Source organism: Moschus berezovskii, chromosome 4 (genome assembly GCF_049115385.1).
Source record: "Moschus berezovskii isolate FMDL1 chromosome 4, NW_MosBer_1.0, whole genome shotgun sequence".
NCBI lineage: Eukaryota > Metazoa > Chordata > Mammalia > Artiodactyla > Moschidae > Moschus > Moschus berezovskii.
Window position 1 is genome coordinate 20,654,114 of NC_142463.1, and position 27,988 is coordinate 20,682,101.

At 40.1% G+C, this 27,988-nt stretch overlaps 1 protein-coding gene across 1 annotated transcript in view; it reads right to left on the minus strand.

Moving 5' to 3' along the window:
• Positions 1-27,988, minus strand: part of PIK3R3 (phosphoinositide-3-kinase regulatory subunit 3) — a 105,970-nt gene that overhangs the window by 13,805 nt on the left and 64,177 nt on the right. The window contains exons 4-7 of the mRNA XM_055402214.2: positions 20,993-21,173; positions 20,271-20,396; positions 11,994-12,136; positions 7,646-7,822 (exon numbers count right to left, since the gene is read on the minus strand). Of these exons, the coding sequence (XP_055258189.1) occupies positions 7,646-7,822; positions 11,994-12,136; positions 20,271-20,396; positions 20,993-21,173 (627 nt within the window). The remainder of the gene's footprint in view (positions 1-7,645; positions 7,823-11,993; positions 12,137-20,270; positions 20,397-20,992; positions 21,174-27,988) is intronic.

Below are 27,988 nucleotides of genomic sequence, written 5' to 3' on the forward strand. Positions count from 1 at the left end.
CAGATCTAGTCCCTTAAATCTATTTCTCACTTCCACTGTATAAGGGATTTGATTTAGGTCATATCTGAATGGTTAGTGGTTTTCCCTACTTTCTTCAATTTAAGTCTGAACTATACAGGAGACAGGGACCAAGACCATCCCCATGGAAAAGAAATGCAAAAAAGCAAAATGGCTGTGTGAGGAGGCCTTACAAATAGCTGTGAAAAGAAGAGAAGCGAAAAGCAAAGGAGAAAAGGAAAGATATAAGCATCTGAATGCAGAGAATAGCAAGGAGAGATAAGAAAGCCTTCCTCATCGATCAATGCAAAGAAATAGAGGAAAACAACAGGAGAGACAAGAGATCTCTTCAAGACAATTAGAGATTCCAAGGGAACATTTCATGCACAGATGGGCTCGATAAAGGACAGAAATGGTATGGACCTAACAGAAGCAGAAGATATTAAAAAGAGGTGGCAAGAATATACAGAAGAACTGTACAAAAAAGACACGATGGAGTCATCACTCACCTAGAGCCAGACATCCTGGAATGTGAAGTCAGTGGGTCTTAAAAAGCATCACTACGAACAAAGCTAGTGGAGGTGATGGAATTCCAGTTGAGCTATTTCAAATCCTGAAAGATGATGCTGTGAAAGTGCTGCACTCAATATGCCAGCAAATTTGGAAAACTCAGCAGTGGCCACAGGACTGGAAAAGGTCAGTTTTCACCCCAGTCCCAAAGAAAGGCAATGCCAAAGAACGCTCAAACTACAGCATAATTGCACTCATCTCACACGCTAGTAAAGTCATGCTCAAAATTCTCCAAGCCAGGCTTCAGCAATATGTGAACTGTGAACTTCCAGATGTTCAAGCAGGTTTTAGAAAAGGCAGAGGCACCAGAGATCAAATTGCCAACATCCGCTGGATCATGGAGAAAGCAAGAGAGTTCCAGAAAAACATCTATTTCTGCTTCATTGACTATGGTAAGGCCTTTGACTGTGTGGATCACAATAATCTGTGGAACATTCTGAAAGAGATGGGAATACCAGACCACCTGACCTGCCTCTTGAGAAACCTGTATGCAGGTCAGGAAGCAACAGTCAGAACTGGACATGGAACAACAGACTGGTTCCAAATAGGAAAAGGAGTACGTCAAGGTTGTATATTGTCACCCTGCTTATTTAACTTATATGCAGAGTACATCATGAGGAACGCTGGGCTGGAAGAAGCACAAGCTGGAATCAAGATTGCCGGGAGAAATATCAATAACCTCAGATATGCAGATGACACCACCCTTATGGCAGAAAGTGAAGAGGAACTCAAAAGCCTCTTGAGGAAAGTGAAAGAGGAGAGTGAAAAAGTTGGCTTGAAGCTCAACATTCAGAAAACAAAGATCATGGCATCTGGTCCCATCACTTCATGGGAAATAGATGGGGAAACAGTGGAAACAGTGACAGACTTTATTTTTGGGGGCTCCAAAATCACTGTGGATGCTGATTGCAGCCATGAAATTAAAAGACGCTTACTTCTTGGAAGGAAGTTATGGGCAACCTAGACAGCATATTAAAAAGCAGAGACATTACTTTGCCAACCAAGGTCTGTCTAGTCAAGGCTATGGTTTTTCCCGTGGTCATGTATGGATGTGAGAGTTGGGCTGTGAAGAAAGCTGACTGCCGAAGAATTGATGCTGTTGAACTGTGGTGCTGGAGAAGACTCTTGAAAGTCCCTTGGACTGCAAGGAGATCCAACCAGTCCATTCTAAAGGAGATCAGTCCTGGGTGTTCATTGGAAGGACTGATGCTAAAGCTGAAACTCCAATACTTTGGCCACCTCATGCGACAAGTTGACTCACTGGAAAAGACCCTTATGCTGGGAGGGATTGGGGGCAGGAGGAGAAGGGGACGACAGAGAATGAGATGGCTGGATGGCATCACCGACTCGATGGACATGAGTTTGAGTGAACTCCGGGAGTTGGTGATAGACAGGGAGGCCTGGCGTGCTGTGATTCATGGGGTCGCAAAGAATCCATCACAACTGAGCAATTGAACTGACTGGAGATATTTTAGAGAAACTCCCTGTGGCTAGCAATAGTGTGAAGCCAAGGTATCCTAGAATTGAAGAATCAGCTGTAGAGAGCAGCTGACTTGAACCCAGAGAGTACCATCTGGGGAGTGCCACCTTTGGTAGAAAATGAGGACACAGCCAACTCATAGGGATCACAAGGGGAAGAAGTTAGAAAATAAAGTATTCTTATTTACTTTCCTTCTGCCCTCTCATCTCCTGCCAGTGCCTTCAAATGACCAAAGCTAATGAGAAGCCAGAGGGCAAAGAGGTCCGTTTTCTTAGGCACAGAACAGAGTAGAAAAAGAAGAGTAGAAATTGTGAAGGTAAATGGAAAATTCCACCACACCCAATGAAATGGATTAACTTTAAGTGGACTTTTATTCTAGGACCTATGATCCTCTAATAAACAGATGGCTTCCTGTACTCACAGACTGTTTGCACAGCATAAGAGAACTGTTTTTTTAGGATACATGTTAAGGTAGATTAGACTAACTTTTGTAGTCATAATCTGTACCTTTACTGAACAATTATTGGCATGGTAATATCCTTCAGAATTCCTTATACACACTGCTGCCCCATCTCACCTCTCTAATTTTATATTTGGGAAGTTGACTTTTGGAGCTATGTGTAAGATGATATTTATTCAAATTAAGTTTTATGATATTCAATCTGGATCATAGTTTCAGTCTCCTGAAATCTTTCTAGTCTCTAATATCTTATCATCTATCTGATCAGCTATTTCTCCCAGCTTTTAAAAATATGATCAGCTGCTAATGACCATCTAATTTTTTATAACAGTGTTACTTAGGGCATTACTGTGGATGGACTGACGCACACTACACAGAGCCTACTCTAGGATGGCAGTAAGTCAGAGTTTATCCATCAAGTTAGACTAAGTTGTGTTATGGCAAGTTATTTTTATTTTGAATTTATGAATTTAGGTTTATGAAAACCAGGAAAAGTAAGCAATAATCATGAAAACTAACTCCTAATGGAAAAGAATTGCAAATGAACTCCTTTTATAAAAAAGGAATTTTAAAGGTTTTTAGAAAATTCCCTGGTGGTTCAGTGGTTAGGACTTGGCACTTTCACTGCCGTGGGCCTGGCTTCAATCCCTGGTTGGGGAACCAAGATCCTGCAAGTCACGGATGGCACAGCCAAAAATAAAATTAAAATAAATAAAGGCTTTTATATTTAAGAAATATTTTATTCTAAAGAATAGCAAGGAGAGATAAGAAAGCCTTCCTCAGCAATCAGTGCAAAGAAATTGAGTAAAACAATAGAATGGGAAAGACAAGAGCTCTCTTCAAGAAAATTAGAGATACCAAGGGAACATTTCATGCAAAGATGGGCTCGATAAAGGACAGAAATGGTATGGACCTAACAGAAGCAGAAGATATTAAGAAGAGGTGGCAAGAATACACAGAAGAACTGTACAAAAATGATCTTCATGACCCGGATAATCACGATGGTGTGATCACTCACCTAGAGCCAGATCCAGGAATGTGAAGTCAAGTGGGCCTTAGGAAGCATCACTACGAACAAAGCTAGTGGGGTGATGGAATTCCAGTTGAGCTATTTCAAATCCTAAAAGATGATGCTGTGAAAGTGCTGCACTCAATATGCCAGCAAATTTGGAAAACTCAGCAGTGGCCACAGGACTGGAAAAGGTCAGTTTTCATTCCAATCCCGAAGAAAGGAATTGCTAAAGAATGTTCAAACTACTGCACAATTGCACTCATCTCACACGCTAGTAAAGTAATGCTCAAAATTCTCCAAGCCAGGCTTCAGCAATACATGAACAGTGACCTTCCAGATGTTCAAGCTGGATTTAGAAAAGACAGAGGAACCAGAGGTCAAACTGTTAACATCCACTGGATCATCGAAAAAGCAAGAGAGTTACAGAAAAACATCTGCTTTATTGATTGCCGGGAGCCAGCGAGGGAAATCCTACCCGTGGCAAAGGTCAATTGGGGAAGAGGCCTGACGGACAAAGGCTAATCAGGACTCGAGGAACCCCCTGGACTTACCTGAGCATCTACCCCAAAGAAAACTGGAGTCTGACTGCTTTACTATCTTACGCCTCTTACCAAGTCCTCTAATACTTACGGGGGCTTCCCCCCAACCACCTTTCTCTGAAAACATTAATTCAGAGCTGTAGTTTAAAAGTTCTCCTCGGCTTAATAGGAGTGTTCCAATCCAAGCCCCTCTGATAGCTTTCTAACTTGCATGACAAGTTTGTCCAGGCTCTTACAACCATGAGTGTGACTGTTTATAGCCTCCCAGCCATGCAAGGACAGAAAGCCTAATATTCTAAAATACAGGAATCTGCTGAAGAAGTTAAAATCATTAGAATAGTACTAAAAAAGATTTCATTGTTGAATCAATGCTTGCTGCAGTTTCCTCTATCTATTGTATCCTTGGAAATATATTAATCACATATAGAGAATATAAGTAGTAGCCTTTGATTTAACCACATCAGATCTTAAGTTAATAAATTCCTTTCTTGCAGCTCACTACACCGATGCCTTATAGGAATGTAACTTTGTTATGTGTCTAGCACCTAACTTTAGGAAAGTCACCTTAAAAGAAAAGTCTTTTACTTGCTAACTAACCTATTGTCAGGAGAGAGGGCCATAAAACTGTTAGCAGGCCCCCTGGCCAGAAGATGATGTAAACCACCTAAAACTTTTATCACGAGACACACAAAAACGTGATTTTGGCGTGAATCTATACCTCCCTTTCTCTGTTTCTTATGCGCATAACTTAGGGTATAAAAGCAGCACTGGAAAATAAAGTTTTGGGCCTTGCTCACTGAAGCTTGGTCTCCCCGTGTCGTTCTTTCTCTTTTTCCATCCTTTTCTCTATTCTCCTTTTTCTGGTTGAGATCCTTGGAGCGCTGGGCCCTCTGAGTTTACTTATCTGCCTGGGCTTCTAAGACCCACTCGAGGGGGTGCCCTGGTGGGGTGCCTCCAGTGATTCGAGAGGGCGCCTGCGGCCTACGTAAACAGAGCAAACCCCGTGCTGGGGTTTTATTGGTTTCCAGCGTAAACCAAGGAATCATCAGCCCCTGTCTCTCTCTCTCTCTGACGCCGACGCCGTTCATCCCGAGGATACCCTGGGCCATATCGAGGCTGGTCCCCGATAATTGATGCCAAAGCCTTTGACTATGTGGATCACAATAAACTGTGGAAAATTCTGAAAGAGATAGGAACATCAGCCCACAAATTATGAGCAACCTAGACAGCATATTAAGAGGCAGAGACATTACTTTGCCAACAAAGGTCCATCTAGTCAAGGTATGGTTTTTCCAGTGGTCATGTATGGATATGAGAGCTGGACTATAAAGAAAGCTGAGCATCGAAGAATTGATGCTTTTGAACTGTGGTGCTGGAGAAGACTCTTGAGAGTCCCCTGGACTGCAAGGAGATCCAACCAGTCCATCCTAAAGGAGATCAGTCCTGGGTGTTCATTGGAAGGACTGATGTTGAAGCTGAAACTCCAATACTTTGGCCACCTGATGCAAAGAGCTAACTCATTTGAAAAGACCCTGATGCTGGGAAAGATTGAGGGTAGGAGGAGAAGGGGATGACAGAGGATGAGATGGTTGGATGACATCACTGACTCAATGGACATGAGTTCGTGTAGGCTTCGGGAGTTGGTGATGGACAGGGAGGCCTGGTGTGCTGCAGTTCAAGGGGTCGCAAAGAGTTGGACACGACTGAGTGACTGAACTGAACTGACTTATTTTATATTTAAGAAATGAAATCATGATTTAAGCATTCAAGAATATTCTAGAAACAGTACACTGGAATCTCAGCAGAAAAAAAAATCTGAAAAAGTTCTTATGGGCTATATATACAGCAAGAAGTCAGAGAAACGGCCGCACACAAAGGGGACTTGATGAACTAATGACAATCTCTTCTTAGGTGCTGCAGAATTCCAACCTATTCCAACTTCAAAACAGGACCAAAGAGAGGGTGTATTCAGCATCAGGTAGCAGTACAACCAGTCTCTTCCAGGACTGACTATACAATTTCAGTGTTAGAGCAGATCAAGTCCATCAATCCTAGTGCTGTCTTTGGTAGAAACATCAAAGAAAGCATGGAGTATGGACACTGGACTGTTCTCCCTGAAGCAATGGTTCCAAAAGAGGTAATGGTTGCTGTATCTCCCTAAACATTCTAGCAGGATATAAGCTGGTCATGGCTTATCACCCATAATGGTACCTAAATTCTACTTTATATTTAGCTTTCAGAACTTGTTAAAGGAATTTTTAAGAACTAGTTTGCCATACTTAGTCATGCACCTAGAAATGGTAGGTTTCTCAGTATCTCATCACTTTCCAGGGCAAAGAAATGTTTCCATTCATTCCTTTGGTCCATGGCAGAGCCTTCTGGGGCTTTTCTTTAGCTTCATCATGTGACTGCTGCTGCTGCTAAGTTGCTTCAGTAGTGTCTGACTCTTTGAGACCCCATGGAATGCAGCCTACAAGGCTTCTCCATCCATGGGATTTTCCAGGCAAGAATACTGGAGTGGGTGCCATTGCCTTCTCCGTCATCATGCAACTAGAACCATATAAATATTCCAAGAGCAGACACACCCTGCTTGTATACAAAGCCACCTCCTGGCTTTGCTTCCAAAGCTCTTCTGTATGCTATGTGTACTTGCTTGACTTTTTTTGGCCACAGTAGCAAACTGAAAGATCTCTAAAGAGGAGTGTTATTAAAAACTACTCAGTAATTGTTTGCTTCCAAAACAGTCACCTTAAATTTTCCTCTCCTAAAACTTAACAGCCAATGTGCCAACCTTTAAGCTTGTATTTCATCCCTCCTTCTCACACAAAGAAACCCTGAAGTCTATAGAAAACCCAGTCAGAGGTCTTTACTCTGCCACCTCTTGCCAAGGAGTTTGAACTGTGTTACACGTGGGAAAGTCACCCATAAACATATTACAAAACAGTCTATTCATTACCTAGAACTCAACCTAATATATTTTTCTTTCTCACTGATTATCTCCTTCTATGAAGCAGTCATCTGGCCTAAAAATCTAATCCATATATCTTGTTCTGATAATATATCTTTCCATCTATATTTAGGTAATATCCCTATATCTAGCTAAATTATATAATATTCCATCACTCCTCAGGTGTGCCATTTTTCATAAGTGCTTTCAACACATTTCTATTACTTAAATATAGAATTTTTTCCTTAAAAATAAAAACTCTAATGGACTATTCTGTATACTTACTTGTAGGTTCCCATTTTAGTTTCCTTGCCTGTCAGGGGTAATTTCTATTTCTACGGTTTTTCTAGGTAACCAAAGATGCTGGATTTTGTGTTTTAGGGAAACTTTAATTAATCTGCACTTTTTAAGCTCCATCACTGTTCATTTGCATGGATTACAGCCCTACCTCCTGATTGGTCCCACACGCTTGACTTTAGTAGACTGTAACACCCTACTACTAACAGGACCACTCTCCTAAATTCTTACAGTCCCGCTGGCCAGGTCTCAATTACAAATCTCTTCTTCTACCTCTAATGTCTCTAGTGCAGCAGGATCAGGTGGTGCCGGGGTGTCCTCCCCACAGGCCCAGAATACTCACACAAGGTGCTGATCTCGGATCTTGCGCAGCTGGATCAAGTCAGGTTTGATACTATTCATTTTTTTATCTATTTCTCGGTTATCCAAAGCTTGTTTCTTCAAATCCTGTTCGAGACGCATTTTGCTATCATGAATCTCACCCAGACGTGATTTCAACTTGTCATAATTCATCATAATTCTGTGAAAATATTTGATATATTAAGGCTAAAACAGAAACCAAGCAGAAGCGTTCTACAGTGTGCACACGGTCCTAAACCTTCAGTGTGGTGGACATCTGCTGTTTTTGCCTGGCACATATTTATTCTCACCCCTCTGGGAAGAGCACCGTCACGTTCCCTGTCGGGAAGGGCTCCTGTTCCCATCTCAGATTCATTGGTGAACATCCACACAACCCCTCCTGTCCAAGAAGAGTGTTCTATTCCATCCTATCCCTGCCTCAGGCCACAGTGACTTGTTCAGAAATCAGAATAATACCCAAACTGACCCAATGACAGTCAAATCTAGGACTCTTGCTAGAAATATTGTAGACAGATTCTCTCTTTCCACTGAGATTGTTAAGTTGTTAACATGTGATTCGAGGCCTCCCAACAGTTTATACTACTGCTTTGAAGGGAAATCCTGCCTGAGGATGAAGCCAACACAGAGGAAATTTGAGCCAACAGACAGAAAATGAGGAGAATCCTGACGATATTGTTTGGGCTGGACCCAGCCGTGACTGAACAAGTAAAGCTGGGTTACAGTGTGAACTAAATGTGCTGCTGCTGCTGCTGCTAAGTCGCTTCAGTCGTGTCCAACTCTGTGCGACCCCATAGGCGACAGCCCACCAGGCTCCTCCATCCCTGGGATTCTCCAGGCAAGAATACTGGAGTGGGCTGCCTAAGCCTTTCCACCACACAATGTTTTGCCGTGCTGTGAACCCTAAGGCAACAACTGTCCACATTACTCACTTGTCACTCAATAATAAACAGTTTTATATTACCATTAAAACTTCATCATGATACTTTAACTCCCTATGCAACTAAACTACAAGTTCTTTTTCATTTCTTCATTATTAATAATGGTCACTTATTGGTACTGTAATGTCCAATACTCACACACACACACACATATACACACCTTTCCCTACCATAAAGTGTATGTGTGTGTGTTACTTAGTCCTCAGAGCATTTCAACAAGCTTTTATCCACAGTTTTATGGAGAAAGAAACAAGTGCAGAGTTAAGTAACTCAGTGAAGGCAACACAGCCAGGTGGCGCTAGTGGTAAAGAACATGCCTGTCAATGCAGGAGACACAGGTTCCATCTCTGGATCAGGAATATCCCCTGAAGAAGGGCATGGCAACCCACTCCTGTATTCTTGCCTGGAGAATCCCATGGAAGAGAAGCCTAGTGAGCTACAGTCCATGGGTCGCAAAGAGGTGGACACAACTTAAGTGACTTAGCATACACTCACAGAATTTAAGCCCATGGTTTAAGCCATTAAACACAAACAGAAATGTAAAAAGGCAAAATGGTTGTCTGAGGAGGTCTTACAAATAGCTGTGAAAAGAAGAGAGGCAAAAGGCAAAGAAGAAAAGGAAAAAGATACATCCATTTGAACTCAGAGTTCCAAAGAACAGCAATGAGAGATTAGAAAGCCTTCCGCAGTGATCAAAGCAAAAGAAACAGAGGAAAACAATAGAACGGAAAAGACTAGAGATACCTTCAAGAAAATTAGAGATACCAAGGGAACATTTCATGCAAAGATGGGCTCAATAAAGGACAGAAATGGTATGCATCTAACAGAAGCAGAAGATATTAAGAGAGGTGGCAAGAACACACAGAAGAACTGTACAAAAAAGCTCTTCACGACCCAGATAATCCTAGAGCCAGACATCCTGGAATGCAAAGCAGAGTGGGTCTTAGGAAGCATCACTATGAACAAAGCTAGTGGAGGCGATGGAATTCCAGCTGAGCTACTTCAAATCCTAAAAGATGATGCTGTGAAAGCGCTGCACTCAATATGTCAGCAAATTTGGAAAATTCAGTAGTGGCCATGGGACTGGAAAAGATCAGTTTTCATCCCAGTCCCAAAGAAAGGCAAGGACAAAGAATGCTTAAACTACCACACAACTGCACTCATCTCACACGCTAGTAAAGCAATGTTCAAAATTCTCCAAGCTAGTCTTCAAAAGTACATGAACCATGAAATTCCAGATGTTCAAGCTGGATTTAGAAAAGACAGAGGAACCAGAGATCAAATTGCCAACATCCGCTGGATCATCAAAAAAGTAGGAGTTCCAGTAAAGCATCTATTTCTGGTCTATTGACTATGCCAAAGCTTTTGACTGTGTGGATCACAACAAACTGGAAAATTCTTCAAGAGATGGGAATATCCGACCACCTGACCTGCCTCTTAAGAAATCTGTATGTAGGTCAAGAAGCAACAAGTAGAACTGGACATCGAACAACAAACTGGTTCCAAATTGGGGAAGAAGTACCTCAAGGCTGTATATTGTCACCCTGCTTATTTAACTTACATGCAGAAACGCTGGACTGGATGAAGCACAAGTTGGGATCAAGATTGCTGGGAGAAATATCAATAACCTCAGATATGCAGATGACACCACACTTATGGCAGAAAGCAAAGAACTAAAGAGCCTCTTGATGAAAGTGAAAGAGGAGAGTGAAAAAGTTGGCTTGAAGCTCAACATTCAGAAAACTAAGATCACGGCATCTGATCCCATCACTTCATGGCAAATAGATGGGGAAACAGTGGAAACAGTGACAGACTTTATTTTGGGGGGCTCCAAAATCACTGCAGATGGTTACTACAGCCATGAAATTAGAAGACACTTGTTCCTTGGAAGAAAAGCCGTAACAAACCTGGACAGCATATTAAAAAGCAGAGACATCACTTTGCCAACAAAGGTCCATCTAGTCAAAGCTATGGTTTTTCCAGTAGTCATGTATGGATGTGAGAGTTGGACTATAAAGAAAGCGGAGCGCTGAAGAATTGATGCTTTTGAACTGTGGTGTTGGAGAAGACTCTTGAGAGTCCCTTGGACGGCAAGGAGATAAAACCAGTCCATCCTAAAGGAAATCAGTCCTGAATGTTCATTGGAAGGATGGATGCTGAAGCTGAAACTCCAATACTCTGGCCATCTGATACAAAGAACTGACTCATCTGAAAAGACCCTGATGCTGGGAAAGATTGAGGGCAGGAGGAGAAGGGAATGAAAGAGGATGAGATGGTTGGATGGAATCACCGACTCTATGGACATGAGTTTGAGTAAACTCTGGGAGGTGGTGATGGACAGGGAGGCCTGGAGTGCTGCAGTCCATGGGGTTGCAAAGAGTCAGACAGGACTAAGCAACTGAACTGAACTGAACTTAAGCCATTAAGCTATACTGCCTCACAGCACTTAATACTATTCTTAAGCACAGAGTTCACTAACACTTTGGTGCTAATATGAGCAATGATTTTGCTTTTCCCTCCATAGGATTCAGGTTTATTATCTACTTTGCACCCCTCAACCTGCTGTTACTTGGCTCATTTTCTAAGTCTCCACTAAATTTGCTTTGATAAAGGTTTCCAGGATTCTTTTAGCTGCCAGATTCAATCTTCTCATGTTTCTCCTTCTCGGTGTAATCTCATCCTTATCATCTACCATAACCTACACACTTTTGCCCCTCAAATCCTTTCTGTAGAGTTCCAAATCCAAATAATCAACTGCCTACCACTCAGACAATTCCAGGTTCTCATAGGAACCTCAAAACTCACTGGTTCCCACTCCGAACTCCCCTCATGAACTTCCCTTCTTGATGAATTACACCATCCCTTAGTCACTAGTATCAGAAACCTAGGAATAAATCTTTGGCTTCTCCCACACCTGTCATATCTGGTCAGGCATACAGTCCTCAGCATTTCTATTAACTCTATTCACCACTATGTACTCTCAAACACTGGAACACATTCTAAAGCTATCAAGGAAAACAAGCCACCACTCTTACTCTCAATAAGCTCACAGTTCTGAGAGTGTGACTTTCAGTAAATGTTACAGTAAGGATCAGGATCAGATGCTATAGAAATGGGGACAAAAAGCCCCTAAAACAGTCTAGGGAATCAGAGAAATTTTTCTACAAAGACATGTCTAAGCTGAGTGCTAAAGGGGTCAACAAAATTTAGGACGATGGAGAAAGAATGCAGAAGAAAGAAGGTTCAGCTTGGTACCATTAGTGTGAACAGCAAGTAACTCCATATGGCAGGACTATCAAGTCTGAGGAGGTAAAAGCAGACATGACAGAGATGATTAAGGAAGAAAAGACGTCCTGGCTCACTTATGCACTTGGAGATATTAGGCAGATTTACCGTTCAATCTCCTTTTCATTCCCTTCTTTTCGAAATCGCTCAATATATTCTTTGCTATGTTGTTCTTGTGTATGACACTGCTCTTCAAATATTTTAATTGTTTCATTAAAAGCTTCAATTGCAGTCCTCTTCATCTGTATTTCCTATAGGATAAAAAAAGATAAACACACTTCGTTATCTTTTTATTTCTTTTTGTAACCTTAGTATTAAAACAAATCTTAAAATTCGAGTTATGGTTCCATATGAGATCAAATTAAGGAGGCCAAAACAAGACCCTTCTACCATTATTTATATATGAAATATATCATTAAAACCCTAAAATACAAGAAAAATAACTATTATCTGAAATATAGCTGAGAACCACAGAAAGGCCTCTGAGCTGCTAAGAGATTAACCCCGCATACCCTGAAGACAAGATAAAGTTCCTCCTTTGTAACTACTGTTGTACTGACCCCAAAAAAGTGCTGATGGAGTGAAAGACAGAACAGAGTTCATGCACCAGCATGCAAAACCTTATTTTCCAGAAAAGCCCTACAGAGTCTATTTAGTCTTACTTCATTTCTAAAGCATGTCATTTTCGAAATAGATTCATTAGTAGATTCATCTCATTAGAAGCAGAAAATGAGGAAGGGGAAGAAAGCTGCTAAAATCAGATGCAAAATAAGGTGAAAAACTAAAATCACCACAAAACAGAAGCCCAGGAGGCTAAGCCACTCACACTAGGGTAAGTGGTCCTCCACGTTCCAATAAGTTCTGAGGGTATCTGTACACTTTAGCATCTGAATCATGACTCCCCTAAGATTTTCAAAGAGGGTTAAATTTTGTTTACTTTAGCAAGTCAAGAAAATATGTGTAAAGGTCTAGAAAGACTGCGATCCTGAATGTTTACAAGTTTAAAAGTTTCAGTGCTTATGGGACAATTCATCAACTATTTAGCACTGATTAATTTCTTTTTTAATAATTTTATTTGTTTTATTATTTAGTTAGTTTTGGCTATGCTGGGTCTTCTGTTGCTGCTTGGGCTTTTCTCTAGTTGTGGCAAGAGTGGGCTAATTCTCCAGCTGCAGTGCGCGGGCTTCTCATTATGGTGGCTTCTCTTATTGCAGACCACAGGCTCTAGGGCATGCAGGCTTCAGAAGCTGTGGCAAATGGGCACAGTAGTTGCAGTTCCTGGGCTCTAGAGCACAGGCTCAATAGTTGGGGTGCACAGGCTTAGCCACTCTGCAGCATGTGGGATCTCCCCAGACCAGGGATCAAACCCACGTGTCCTGCATTGGCAGGAGGATTCTTTACCACTGAGATACCAGGAAAGCCCTGATTAATTTCAACAAATTATTAATTGATTAATTTGACTGATTAATTTCAACAAATGATTACTGAGAATCCATTACACAGAAAGTACCATCTGGTGTTAAAGAGAGTCACAAAAGGGGCCTGCCCTCCAGGATTTAGAATACACAGGCAAAACAGATTTCTGAACTCTAATAAGGTTTTGTTTCATCTCATGATAGAGGAAATAAAGTGGGGTGAATTAGTTACTCATTGCTTTACAGAGACTTCATGGAGGAGGCAACATCTGAGTTAGGTCTTAAAGAATTGGGGCAGGAGAAGAAAATCCAGCGTTACACACAGACGGCATGGCATGACTCATACACAATAAAAGTGGGTATTAGGGACGTGCAATTGCTCAGTGGGGCTGGAACATAAGGGAGTCAGCAGACGAGGGACACCAGAACCCTGTGATGCTTCGTACAGCTGAGGATACATCATATGTATCTCAAGTAGCACTGCAAACTCACTGGAATCCCTGTATCTAAATATTTAGCTATAAATCCTACAATTCTCAATTATGGTGGAGGGTTTTGGCTCCCGTGCAAGGTTAAGAAAAGGTGGCAAGAATACACAGAAGAACTAGACAAAAAAGATCTTCACGACCCAGATAATCATGATGGTGTGATCACTCACCTAGAGCCAGACATCCTGGAGTGCAAAGTAGAGTGGGCCTTAGAAAGCATCACTACGAACAAAGCTAGTGGAGGTGATGGAATTCCAGTTGAGCTATTTCAAATCCTGAAAGATGATGCTGTGAAAGTGCTGCACTCAATATGCCAGCAAATTTGGAAAACTCAGCAGTAGCCATAGGACTGGAAAAGGTCAGTCTTCATTCCAATCCCAAAGAAAGGCAATGCCAAAGAATGCTCAAACTACCACACAACTGCACTCATCTCACACGCTAGCAAAGTAATGTTCAAAATTCTCCAAGGCAGACTTCAACAGTACATGAACCATGAACTTCCAGATGTTCAAGCTGGTTTTAGAAAAGACAGAGGAACCAGAGATCAAATTGCCAACATCCGCTGGATCATCAAAAAAGCAAGAGAATTCCAGAAAAACATCTACTTCTGCTTTATTAACTATGCCAAAGCCTTTGACTGTATTGATTACAGCAAACTGTGGAAAATTCTTCAAGAGATGGGAATATCAGATCACCTGACCTGCCTTCTGAGAAATCTGTATACAGGTCAAGAAGCAACAGTTAGAACTGGACATGGAACAACAGACTGGTTACAAATCAGGGAAGAAGTATGCTGAGGCTGTATATTGTCACCCTGCTTATTTAACTTACATGCAGAGTACATCATGAGGAACGCTGGACTGGATGAAGCACAAGCTGGGATCAAGACTGCTGGGAGAAATATCAATAACCTCAGATACGCAGTTGACACCACACTTATGGCAGAAAGCTAAGAACTAAAGAGCCTCTTGATGAAAGTGAAAGAGGAGAGTGAAAAAGTTGGCTTAAAACTCAACATTCAGAAAACTAAGATCACGGCATCTGGTCCCATCACTTCATGGCAAATAGATGGGGAAACAGTGGAAACAGTGACAGACTTTATTTTTGGGAGCTCCAAAATCACTGCAGATGGTGACTGCAGCCATGAATTAAAAGACACTTGCTCCTTGGAAGGAAAGTTATGACCAACCTAGACAGCATATTAAAAAGCAGAGACATTACTTTGCCAATAAAGGTATGTCTAGCCAAAGCTGTGGTTTTTCCAGTAGTCAAGTATGGATATAAGAGCTGGACTATAAAGAAACCAGAGTGCCGAAGAATTGATGCTTTTGAACTGTGGTGTTGGAGAAGACTTTTGAGAGTCCCTTGGACGGCAAGAAGATCCAACCAGTCCATCCTAAAGGAGATCAGTCCTGAATGTTCATTGGAAGGATGGATGCTGAAGCTGAAACTCCAATACTTTGGCCACCTGATGAGAAGAACTGACTCACTGGAGAAGACCCTGATGCTGGGAAAGATTGAAGGCAAGAGGCAAAAGGGACGACAGAGGATGAGATGGTTGGATGGCATCACCGACTCAGTAGACATAAGTTTGAGTGAACTCTGGGAGTTGGTGATGGACAGGGAGGCCTGGCATGCTGCAGTCCATGGGGTTGCAAAGAATTGAACATGACTGAACAACTGAACTGAACTGATTAAAGTTCTGGCCCTAGATCCTCAGAGAAAACACCAACAGTCTGACTGCTGTGTGTGTTGGCAGGCAGAGCAGCAAAGAAAATAATATTTGGTGTCACTGCCAAAGCAGCAGCTCCTCAACAAACAATGCCACTATGCCCACCATCAAAACTGTAACCCACTGTACCCCTTCTTCCCTTCTTTGGGTCTTACCTCCTGTCCCTTCCTCTGGTACTTCATATCATATCAACCAGCCCCTCTCACGACATTCACTCTCCCAGTCTAAGGTTCCTTCTCACACAGGTTCTAATTTAACACCACTTTGAAAAAAAATAAAGTTCCTTAACCCTGGTTTCTCTTTTCAGCTTCTTAAAAGAATTGTTTATATGGGCTCTCTCTGTTTCCTCATCTCTCATTCATACTCCAACTGACTCTATTCTGGCTTCTGCACTCACCATTCCACAGACACTGCTCTTTCCAAGATCACCAATGATCTCATGGTTGAATTCCGGTGTCTAATCCCAAACCATCACTAAATCCTATCACTTTGCCTCATAATTATATGTAATCCAGATGTAAATATCCCCACATGCAGCTTATTCTCACCCTGTGCCAACTCTGACTCTGGGTAGACCATCTCTTCCCATTCTCTGGGAAGAAGTTGATTACACCACAGCAAACTAGAGTTTATCTAAAATGAAATCTTTCCTTTTATAGAGAAAGAATACCTGGAGAAGGTCTACAACATTTAGAAACACTGTAACACAAATGGAGGAGGTCAGTTCTTTAATCTCCCTTTAACACTCATTGTCTCTCCTAAACTGCTAATCACTGGATCCCTCTGGATCCCTCCCTCTCTTCTCTTACCTTCCAAAGCTTTAAGCCTCCAAGGCTCTTCTCCACTTGGCCCATCTCAGGTCGTGCTTTCAATTCGCACACAGAGAAATTAGCCCTCTTCTAGCTTTGGCCTTCTGGCTTTTTTGATTGCCTCCATCCAGCCCCATTCCCAGTTCCCTAAGCAGGGATTCCATTCTAGAACCCAGTCTCATACCAGCTGCTCAGTACTCATATTCTGCTGTTAAATATGAGGATATTACTGGGCATGTGTGGAACATGTGGAGTTTTCTCAGTTTTCTCCAGTCATGATAAGAAAGAAATGCAACTCTACACAAGCCAAAGCCATATGCAATGGTGGCTATTTTTTTCTAACCTCCATTCACAGATGCGTTAACGTTCCCCAAGACTAGTCCACACTGAGATCTGATTTCAGGCTCTTGACAAGGGTGGAATGCTTTGGTTCATTTTCCTGCATAAATTCATTCAACAAATAACTGAATGGTGGCTTAGTGGTAAAGAATCTGCCTGACAGTGCAAGAGACACGGGTTTGATCCCTGGGTTGGGAAGATCCCCTGGAGAAAGAAATGGCAACCCACTCCAGTATTCTAGCCTGGAAAATCCCATAGGCAGAGGAGCCTGGTGGGCTACAGTCCATGGGTTCTCAGAGTCAGAAACAACTAATCGAATAAACACCAACAACTATATGCCAGGCATTATTTGAAGCATTTGGGATACATAAGTGAACAAATTTGAAAACTTCCGCTCTCCTGGAACCTTACCACTTGATGATCCTAGTCAAAATGAAAATGTTAACATTTGCTTGGTTTTGTAACTTATAGAATATACTCATATATCTTTTGAATCTTTTACTTAATATTTATGTGAGATTAAACATAGTGTTATACATTGCCCTTTAAATAAATTCACCCACACGATTACAGTAACCCATCACTGCTTTATTTGATGCAGAGGAAAGAGATTAAAATTAAAGCATGCCATTTTGACTAATGCACATTACAATTAACAAATATGTCAGAGCACCTTGCACTTCTGCAAAATAAGGCCTCACTGCTCCCTCTGTATCAGTTCAGTTCAGTTGCTCAGTTGTGTCTGACTCTGTGCGACCCCACAGACGGCAGCCCACCAGGCTCCCCTGTCCCTGGGATTCTGCAGGCAAGAACACTGGAGTGGGTTGCCATTTCCCTCTCCAGTGCATGAAAGTGAAAAGTGAAAGTGAAGTCGCTCAGTCGTGTCCGACTCTTTGCAACCCCATGGACTGCAGCCCACCAGGCTCCTCCGTCCATGGGATTTTCCAGGCAAGAGTACTGCAGTGGGGTGCCATTGCCTTCTCTGCTCCCTCTGTATAGCTAGAGTCAAATATAGTTTCATACCTAGACTAGGTATTCAATACATATTTTTGTATGGTTGCACTAATCTTCTGTACCTGATTCTCCCTCTCTCCTCCCCCTTATACACACACACACATAGATTACTTTTCTTAAAAATATAAAACGAACTGAACTGGAATTTAGGAGAATTATTTTCTAAAACTGGTTAAGTTAAAAACTACTGATGTTCTATGAGAGAGTCTGTCTATGCTTAAGTTCCCATCCTTTACCTGAAGCTACATCATTAGCATTTCTGAGGTCATGAGGAATTCCTAATAAGCATTTAATAACAGTAGTTGCTTCTGGGAAATGGGGACTTTCACGCTGTGTGATATAATTCATAGAATTCAGCAATATTTATATTAACATACATATTTACATAACTTTTGTATGTTTTAAAAATCAAGCTTCAAAGTAATTTCTGAAAACTCTTCTAATAGCTATGTATATGTATGATAATTTCACCATCCCCTAACATTGACCACTTATGTTGATACAATCTGAAGAAACCTCAGTAACTTTTTCTCCATTCTAAATCAAATACTAGTCTCATCACAGATAATTCACTTAGAAGAGGCAAAGGAACACAGAAAACCTGAAATCTGCAGTGTAAAAAACAGCATACACACACAGTCACACCACAGACACAGCACAAGTGTCAGATAGGAAGGGGAAAAAAAGGTTATTAAAGTCATTCTGAATAACTACTTAGCTAATAAAAGAAAACCTGAAAAAAAATGAAATCAAACACATCACAAAGAAAAATGGACCATCACAGTTACTCTGACCACTGTAATCCCACACCTTCCCCTAGCCAGCACTGTATCGCACACCTAACTTGCAATTCTCACAGGCCAATGTCTCCTAATAAGCTACTTCAGTCCAGAGGCTCCTGGTGCAGTCTCTGCATTTACACTGCACACCACAGGTACTAGCTTAGAAAAAAGATCAAGGACTTTGGACTGAGAATCAAGAACATTAATTCTAGGGTCAAAACAAGGCACCACGAAGCACAGTAATACTGGAAGAGCTCACAGCTGACTAACTCTTAACAGTTAACAAACTATAGACAAAGATATTTTTAAAGAAACTAAGTATTTCACAATTGTAATCAAATTGTCAAAACACAAAAAGAGAATCTTGAAAGCAGCAAAAAAGAAGCGACTTGTCATATACAAATGGCCTTCAATAAAAATAACAGCTGATTTGCCATCCAAAATGTTTAGGCCATAAAGCAGCAGGTGGGCAATATTTAAAGCCCTGGAAGAAAAAAATTGTCAGCCAAAAATTCTGAAACTAGAAGTACTGTCCCTTCAAGAATGAAGGAAGAGAAATTATATAAGATAAGCCCAGATAGACAAAAGTTAAAGGAGTCTGTTACCCCAAGACCTGTCCTACAAGAAATGCTCAAGAGACTCCTTTGGGATGAAATGAAAGGACACTAGAGAGTAGCTCAAAGCTACATGAATAAATAAAGAACACTGGTAAAAGCAACTGCATAAGCAAATATAAAAGCCAGTAGTTTTGTACTTTTGGTTGTGGCATGCTAAGTAGCTTCAGTCATGTCTGACTCTTTGCGACCCTATGACTACAGCTTGCATGCTCCTCTGTCCATGTTTTATATGTTTTAAAGGACAAATGTATAAAGCTACAATTATAAATCTATGCTAATGGGCAGACAATGTATAAAAATATAATCAGTAGTGCTAACAATATAAGGGGGAAGGAATAAAGATGTATATAGGAGCATATACAGAATGTTTAAACCCTACTGAAAACTTTTTCAATACTAAGTTGGTACTGGACTTCCCTGGTAGTCCAGTGGTTGGGAGTCCACCTGACAATGCAGGGGACACAGATTTGATCCCTGGTCTGGAAAGATTCCACATGGCACAGGGCAATTAAGCCTGTGAGCCACAAATGCTGAGCCCACGCACCTAGAGCCTGTATTCTGCAACAAGAGATGGTCCTGCTCACCACAGTTAGAGAAAGCCCAAGTGCAGCAATAAAGACCCAGCACAGTCAATAAATAAATAAATTAAATAAATTTAGTTTAATTTTTAAAAGAGATATTAAGATAGCTTAAACAACAAAGTGAAAGTGAAGTCACTCAGTCATGTCCGATTCTTTGCGACCCCATGGGCTGTAGTCTACCGTGGCTCCTCTGTCCATGGGATTTTCCAAGCAAGAGTACTGGAGTGGGTTGCCATTTCCTTCTCCAGGGGATCTTCCCAACCCAGGGGTCGAACCTGGGTCTCCCACATTGCAGGAAGACGCTTTACCTTCTGAGCCACCTAAAACAAGGCCTCACTGTATAACACAAGGAACTAGATTCAATATCTTGAAACAACCTATAATGGAAAAGAATCTCAAAAAGAATTTATACATAAAAATCTTTATATACATAAGAATTTATATATGTAAATCAACTATACTTCAATAAATTTTTTTAGTTTAAAAAAGATATCAAGCAGATAAAGACTGTCAAGTGAATTATGGAAAATAATAATATTATAGAAAATCCAAGATAACTATAAGCCTTACTGCCTACTTACTGGCCTAAACAACAAAAATATACTAACCTGGGATGTTCTGGTATATTCTTCATATAGTCTGTCATATTCTTTACTCTTTTCCTGATACTGAGAGTGATACTCCTGCAGTTTTTTACCGACGGCATCAATATTATCTTCTTTTACCAACTGATCCTATATAGGTAAACAAAAGAAATGAAGAATGTCAATATTTCTAAAACATGGGTTTTCCCACAACTATTTATTTTTAAATTGTATTTCTGCTGTAAGTTTAAGCTACTGTATTAATATCAAGTATAGGAAACCACTAAATCCTTTTGTTAATACTAAGATCAACCTCTTTAGATCACAACAAAGTAGGTAATACTTAAAATTTTTTTAATGAAATATAAATAGGAAACACAAACACAAATATTTTTATATAAAGTTAACAAACATATGCAACAAGATATTAAGGAATAGTAGTCACAAAATAAGTTCTAAAAATATCTTAAATCTTAAGTAGGAAAATTTAAGCATCTAGCATTTCTTCTTTTTTTTCCTGATAAACCTCGTAAGTTAGAATCAAACGATGTTGTTAAATAATGACTTGCTGATTAGCTATTAAGAGCCTGTGTAACCACAGAACTTCCCTGGTGCTTCAGTGGTTGACTCTGCACTTCCACTGCAGGAGTATGGGTTCGATTCATGGTCAGGGAAATAAGATCCCGCATGCCACAGAGCACAGCCAGAAAAAAAAAAAAATCCCAAACTTATGTAATCATACCTACCTGTTGGTATCTGGACACTGGGTACATCAGTTTCACATCAAGTTTGGGATTGTACTGGGCAAGAGATTCATGATGATAGTGGCTAATGAGCTCCACCACAGAATTAAATGTCAGAGGATCAGAAAAGCCATATTTACCATCTCGATGATAGATCTTTATTAGCTTATTATTGCCTCCCTTCCTGTGAACAACAAGAAATAACTGTATATTTTTTTTCCCAAAAAATTCTGTTGAAGTACTCTTTCACTTGGAGATATGAAAGCTTGGTGTCACATTATAAACAAGTTTTACTATGTTAACAAGACTGGAATGGGTGAAAAGGCATATATTATATGTGTAGAAGTATACATAATATTATATTATTTTTACAATTATTTCTTCTGTCTGTAAAGTATCTTGGTTACTAAAGGTCAACATACACAACTTTCAGTATCAACAAATTTAACAAAAATAATCACTAAAATAAAAACTAAAACAGAAGTAAATTGTATATTTTGTTTATTTTCTGAACAAATTTTTTTAATGTAAATTTTGTATATGAAGAACAGAGACAATCTCTTAGGATCGAAAGATATGTGGTTGTGTGTCTCTGGAGGGACACAGAAGCAATCTCTATATGAAGCGGGTGATAACCATTTGTCACACATACACCAACACAACACTCAAGGTTTTACTGTTAATGCACAAACATAATTAAGCTCCTTGAATGATTTATAATTCAGTAATTAATCCAGCGCCCTACATTACTTTGTCTTTTATTTAGATTTGCTTATAATACTTGGAAAGACTATTTATTTAGGCTATCACAATATGTAAATGATTTAGCTGTCATTCAACTGTTTTACAAAGTATAGCTTTTGAAGAGCCATTTATATTAGATGCTTGAATAGTTTAGACCACTTTTGTTTACTGAGACATATCCAATGGTCCCTTAAAAGATAATTTATAATCAAAGCTTAAAATGGCCACGTTTTGCAAGTCCCCTAAGGTATAATCTAAAACCAGAGTAGACTGATTCATTACATCATAGCAAAATACTGCACAATTCTCACTCAACTGTTCTTATAGCAGCATGCAGACTTAATGGGGGAAAAATACGCTTCTTTATCTCTTTATGCCATGCCATTACACATGATAAATGAAGCTCTGGGATTTGTAAAAGGTCAAACACAATAGGTTTGAATCTATGGACGATTTAAATTTAATGCTTAGATGGTCAGTTTAGATGGACGAAGAACTACCCTATAAAAGGTTACATTAGAAGGACCACCTAATCATAAGCAGTTTCTATAGGTGTGTATTCCCATGCATATATCCATAATAAATGCAAACTGCTCTTTCTGCTAGAGGAAAACTAGAAGGTACTTATTCATTAAAAAAAACTTTTTGCACATCTATTATATGTCCAGACTCTATGAGGCACAGTGATAAACAGGCCAGATACAGTCCATGCTCTCATACAACTTCCAGTTTAGGAGCAGGTGGAACATACCCCCATTTTTATAAAGAGGATAAAGAATTTTTCATTAAGATAGAACATAAAAATAAACAACTAGACATATCAGCTGGTAATAGGCCCTTTAGAAAAAAAAAAGCAGAGCAAAGGAAAGAGATTATTTTGGGGGTGGAAAAATGGCTACTTTCTGTTGCACAGGGAAAACTACTCTGTTCAGGCGACATTTAGCAGAGTCCTAAAAGATGTGAGCAATCTGGCACAGCAGATATCTGGGGGAGAAGTTTTCCAGACAGGGAATAGCAAGTACAAAGCCCCTGAGGTAGAAGCAAGCTTGGCATGTTCCAGGAACAGCAATGAGGTCAGCAATGCTGGAGCTAAAAAAAGCAAAAAGGAGAGTAGGTGGAGACAAAGTAAAAGGAACCTGGATCATATAATAGCCTGTAGATCACTGTAATGGCTTTTGCTTTTGCTGACTAAGATGGGGAACACAAGAAAGTCTGAGCAGAATGATATCATCTATTTTGTGTTTTACAAGGCTCATTCTAGCTGCTAAGTTGATAAGACCATTCAAAGTGGGCAGGGGTAGAAGTAGAAAGGTCAGCTGGGAGACTTGTAAAATAATCTAGGCAAGACATGATGGTGTCCTGGACAAGGGTAGTAGCTGTGGAGATACTGAGAAATGGTGGGATTCTGAATATATGCTGAAGAGAGAGTTGACAGGATGCGCTGTGGCCTAGATACGGGCATGAAAGGAGACAAAAGTAAAGATAATCTCATGGTTTTTATCTTAAGCAGTCAGAATGGAATTGTCATTTATCAGAAAGAAGAAGGATATATATAAAAGGAACATGTTTAAAGAGGAAAAAAGCATTTTAACTTTAGATTTGTTAACGTTTGAAATGCCCAGTGAACATCAAGAGCAGAGGATCTTGCAGCCTACGTAAAGAATCTAAAGTTCAGGAGCAAATTCTGGGCCAGATGTATAAAATCAGGAGTTTTCAGCCTATAGATGTTATTTGAAGATGAACATAGTTGAATAAGAGAAAAGGTCAAAGGTCTAAGTCCTGGGGTACACCAATATTTAGTGGTCAGGGAGATGAGGAAGGAAACCGAGATAGAGCAATTAATGAAGTAAAAGGAGAATTACTGAGCAATTACAATAGAGCAATTACTGAAGTAAATAATATCTTAAAAACCTGTTTTTTAAAAAAACATTTTGTCAAAGAGGATATGATCAACTGGGTAAATGATCTTGGGGTTTGGCAAAGTGATTCATGGGGTTGCAAAGTCAGACACGACTGAGCGACTCAACTGAACTGAACTGAACTGAAAGGGGTCTTGACAAAAGTGTTTCAATAGAATGGTAAGGATGGAAGACCAACTGGAATGGATTAATGAGAATGAAAGAAGAGGAAGAAGAAATGCCTACAGACAACTGTCTTGAGGAACACTGCTGTAAATGGAAGCAGAGAAATAGGGAAAGAGCTGAAAAGAAAGAGTCAAAGGAATTTTCTTTATTTATTATTCTTAAGTGAGAGATTGTAAAGCATATTTATATACTTATGGGAATGGCTCAGTAGAGATAAAAACTGTTTTGATCCAAAAAAAAGAACAAGATAATTCCTAGGGTGATTCCTTAAGTAGGTTAGAGGGATGGGATGGGATTTCACCCACGACGGGATCCTGGACAAGGACATGAACAGTCATCACTGGAACAGGAGAAAGGCAGGGCATTCACATTCATGCTGATGGCTGTAGCAACAGGAGCATGATGGAATTAGATCTCTTCTAACTGCCTCCATATCCTCAGAGAAACAGGAAGCAACTTCTTTAGTTAAAAGGGAGGGATGTGGGTTGTTTATCTAAAGAGAAAAAAAGAACATGTGAAATTATCATCTAGGAAAAGTAAGAGAGCCAATGGATCGTGAAAATGTAAATTTAGCTGGGCAGTACTAAATGCCCACTTAAGATGGCAGTCACAAGCCAACATTGGAAAAGACCCTGATGCTGGGAAAGACTGAAGACAAAAGGAGAAGGGGTCAGCAGAGGATGAGATGGTTAGACAGCATCACCAACTCAATGGATACGAATTTTCGCAACTCTGGGAGATAGTGGAGGACAGACGAGACTGGCATGCTGCAGTTCATAGGGTGGTAAAGAGTTGGACCCCTGAAGTAAGAAATGGCAACCCACTCCAGTATTCTTGCCTGGAAAATTCCACGGACAGAGGAGCCTGGTGGGCTGCAGTCCATAGGGTCGCAAAGAGTTGGACATGACTGAGCACACACACACTCATAAAGAGTTGGACAGGACTTAGTGACTGCACAACAGTCTGCATGATGTATTTCTCTCCACATTCAGCTGCCCGGGTATAGGCAAAAAACAGATGGAGAGTTGAATTTAACAAGTGTTGGAATATATCAATATTTAGATGACTACTATAAGGAAGAGAGGCACAAGTCTGGAGAAAGGATATGCTCAACAAGGTTATTTTAATGTTAGACTGTTAACTTTAAAGAGAGAAGGAAGTGAAGACATGAAGGAACTGAGGAATAGTGGGTTTTTAATTATGTCTCTCCCATGATATAACCTCCTTAACAGAAGAACATTGCTGCTCCTCCTTATATCCTAGCACCTGGTCCAATGCCGGCATATATCAGATTCCTAAAGATTTGTTAACTATCCAGATTTTCTACTATAAATACCATTTGCTGATTTTTTAAAATGGTAACTGAATTGAAAAAGCTCTGCTTCCTCTTATCTATTGTCTGCAGTCTGATCTCACGCTCTTTTCTCTCATTTGAGGGTCACCAGTAACTTTTTACCAAATTCGGACTCTGCTCTCCCCCTCTATCCCAGACTCAGATTCTTTGCAATGACTGAAATTTCCAAACTCCCTTTCTTTCCTCTACTCCCACTTCCTTCTTAATATTTCATACTTCTATGACATTACTCTTTTCTTTCAACCTCTTAATTGCTCTTTCTATGCTTCTATCCTGCTGTTACACAGTTTATTCCCTAAAAAATATTTCCCTTCAGTCCTCCACCCTTTTTTTTCCTATATAAACTCTTTCCTTAAAATTCCAATTATTCTATGTAGATATGTACCTGAATCTTTTTCTGGCCCTAAATTCTCCCCTAAGCATTAAAACTAAATTTCTAGCTGTATTCTAGATATATTTTTACCTGGAAGTTCTGAAGCAGCTAAAAATCAACTGCTCCTGACTCTCCTATTTCTATAAATGGCACATTCATTCTAAGCCCAGCAGGCTCAAACCACAGTCACTTTTAACTCCTCCTTAACCTCATACCTTTTCTATTATCAAATCCCTTTAGCTCTCAGCTCAACATTGCCTCTTACTTTGATTCTCAACTCCTTTCCTAGAGCCACAATCCTAGGTAATAGTGTATTCAATCTTTTGATCATGTCATTGCCCTGCTTAAAACCCTTTATTAATTATTTTTTTGCAGTTAGAAATAAAGTTAAAATTCCTTACCATGGCTCATTAGGCTCTTTGCATCTGGCTCTTTCCCACTTTCAACTTCATCTCCTACTACTCTGATTCACACTGAAAGCCAGGAACATCGGTATCTGCATTCACTGGATTCACCAGATCTTTCCAAAATCAGTGTCTTTGCATTTTATGCTCCCTCTCCTTGGAACACTTTTCTGGCCAGCTCTTTCTAATACTTCAGTTTTCAGAGGTCATATCCTCAAAGAGGCTCTCCTCAAAACTTTGTGAAATTCCCTTTCCTCATATTCTGTTATCATATAACCTTATGTATTCCCTAGATAGCCCTTCATATACTGTGAAATTACTTCTTTTCATTTCTTTTTTTAGTTGAACCATAGCTGATTTATAATATTGTGTTAGTTTCAGGTGTACAACAAAGTGATTTGGTATTTCTTTTCTTTTTTGGCTGTGCCACATGGCTTGCAGGATCTTATTTCCCATCCCCACAGTGAAAGCATAGAGTCCTAACCACTGGACCACCAGGGAACTATTTCATTTGTGTGTGTGTGTGTTTCTTTTGTCTCCCTCTCCCTGACTATTACCAACCCCCAAATATAAACACTATAGACAAGAAACCATTTTTGGCTTGTCCAGTAATTTCTTTTCCTGGAATACTGTGGGCACTTAATAATATTAAATGATTAAAGAATAAACCTAATTCTAGAACATCATTCCCTCTCAATTCATAACAGCCATCTAACTCCTTACTAGTCTCTATCCTCTTTTATTTTTTCTATTCAAACACAGTCTAACTGTAAAACATCTCCATTGAAAAATGAAATGGTTCCCCCTGCCTCCATATTCAAGGCCCTCTTCAACATGACCCTTTCCAACTTTCTAACCCCTACCACTTTTCCCTCTGCAAATGTTACTCTCTAGCCAAACGGATTGCATCTCAAGAACAGAACGCTACAGTTTCTCACCTCCACATCCTTGTTTCTGTTGCTACCTAATCCTGCAACCTCCTCTCCAACTTTCCACATATCCAAACCTGTTAGGAGGTAACTATGAAATATCAAGCAAGAAAATGGTGACTTAGATTTGGGTGGTAGACCAGTGTGAAGAGATTATGGATACAGATTTGGAGGTAGAGTTGGCAGGGCTTGTTTAATGACAGATTGGGTGTGAGGAAAAAAAAGATTTTGTGATTCGAGTAGCACAAAATAGTGGTAGTAATGGAGATGGTGGTTCTATTTCTGAAAAAAAAAAAAAAAAAAGGAACACCAGAAGAGAAACAGTTTGGGCAGGGGGAGCTGCATTAAAAATCAAGGATTCTGCTTTGACTATATTAAAATTAGTATGTGCTCTAGTTATCTGAGTGGCCACTGGATATATGCATCTGGAATTCAGAAGGTCAGAGCTAGAGATGAGGTTTATGAATCATCACTGTGAAGATGTACAGTAAAGCCATGGGACTCACCTTGGGAGAATGAATACAGAGAAGAGAGTGAAGCCCAGTTCTGAGCCCTGGAATAATCTCAAACGAGTTAGGAAGAACATTAGGAGAGTGTGATGTCAGAACAGCCAAGACAATAAACTGTTTCTAAGAAGACACGTCTATGACTAATGCTGCTAAGAGGTCAGAAAGGTTAGAAGAGAGAAGTGGCCATTGGTCTAGCAGTCCGTGAACAGCAGTAGAGACAGAAGCCTGACTGGAATGGGAAAAAATTATGTTGAATGAATCACTGCAGAACATGGATTACTCCTCAGCACAGCTGAAGTCCTAGCTTCATTAACTTCTTAATGTCTTTACCAGAAGCTGATATATAGTAATCCAAAATTTCTAGGATAAAATATGGGATTATTTTTCCTAAAGATGTTAGGCTGGAAAGGCGGCAAAGAGACAAGTCTGACTTTGAACCTGTCCTCTGGCACTTATGAGCTAAGTGTCTTTAGGACAAGTTTCTTAACCAAGTTAAGCTTCAGTTGCTTCATCTATAGAACGGAAATATTAATGGTATTAATGATACCTACCTCATAAGGTTGTTTTGATATAGATACTGCATGTAAAATGCTTAGTACAAG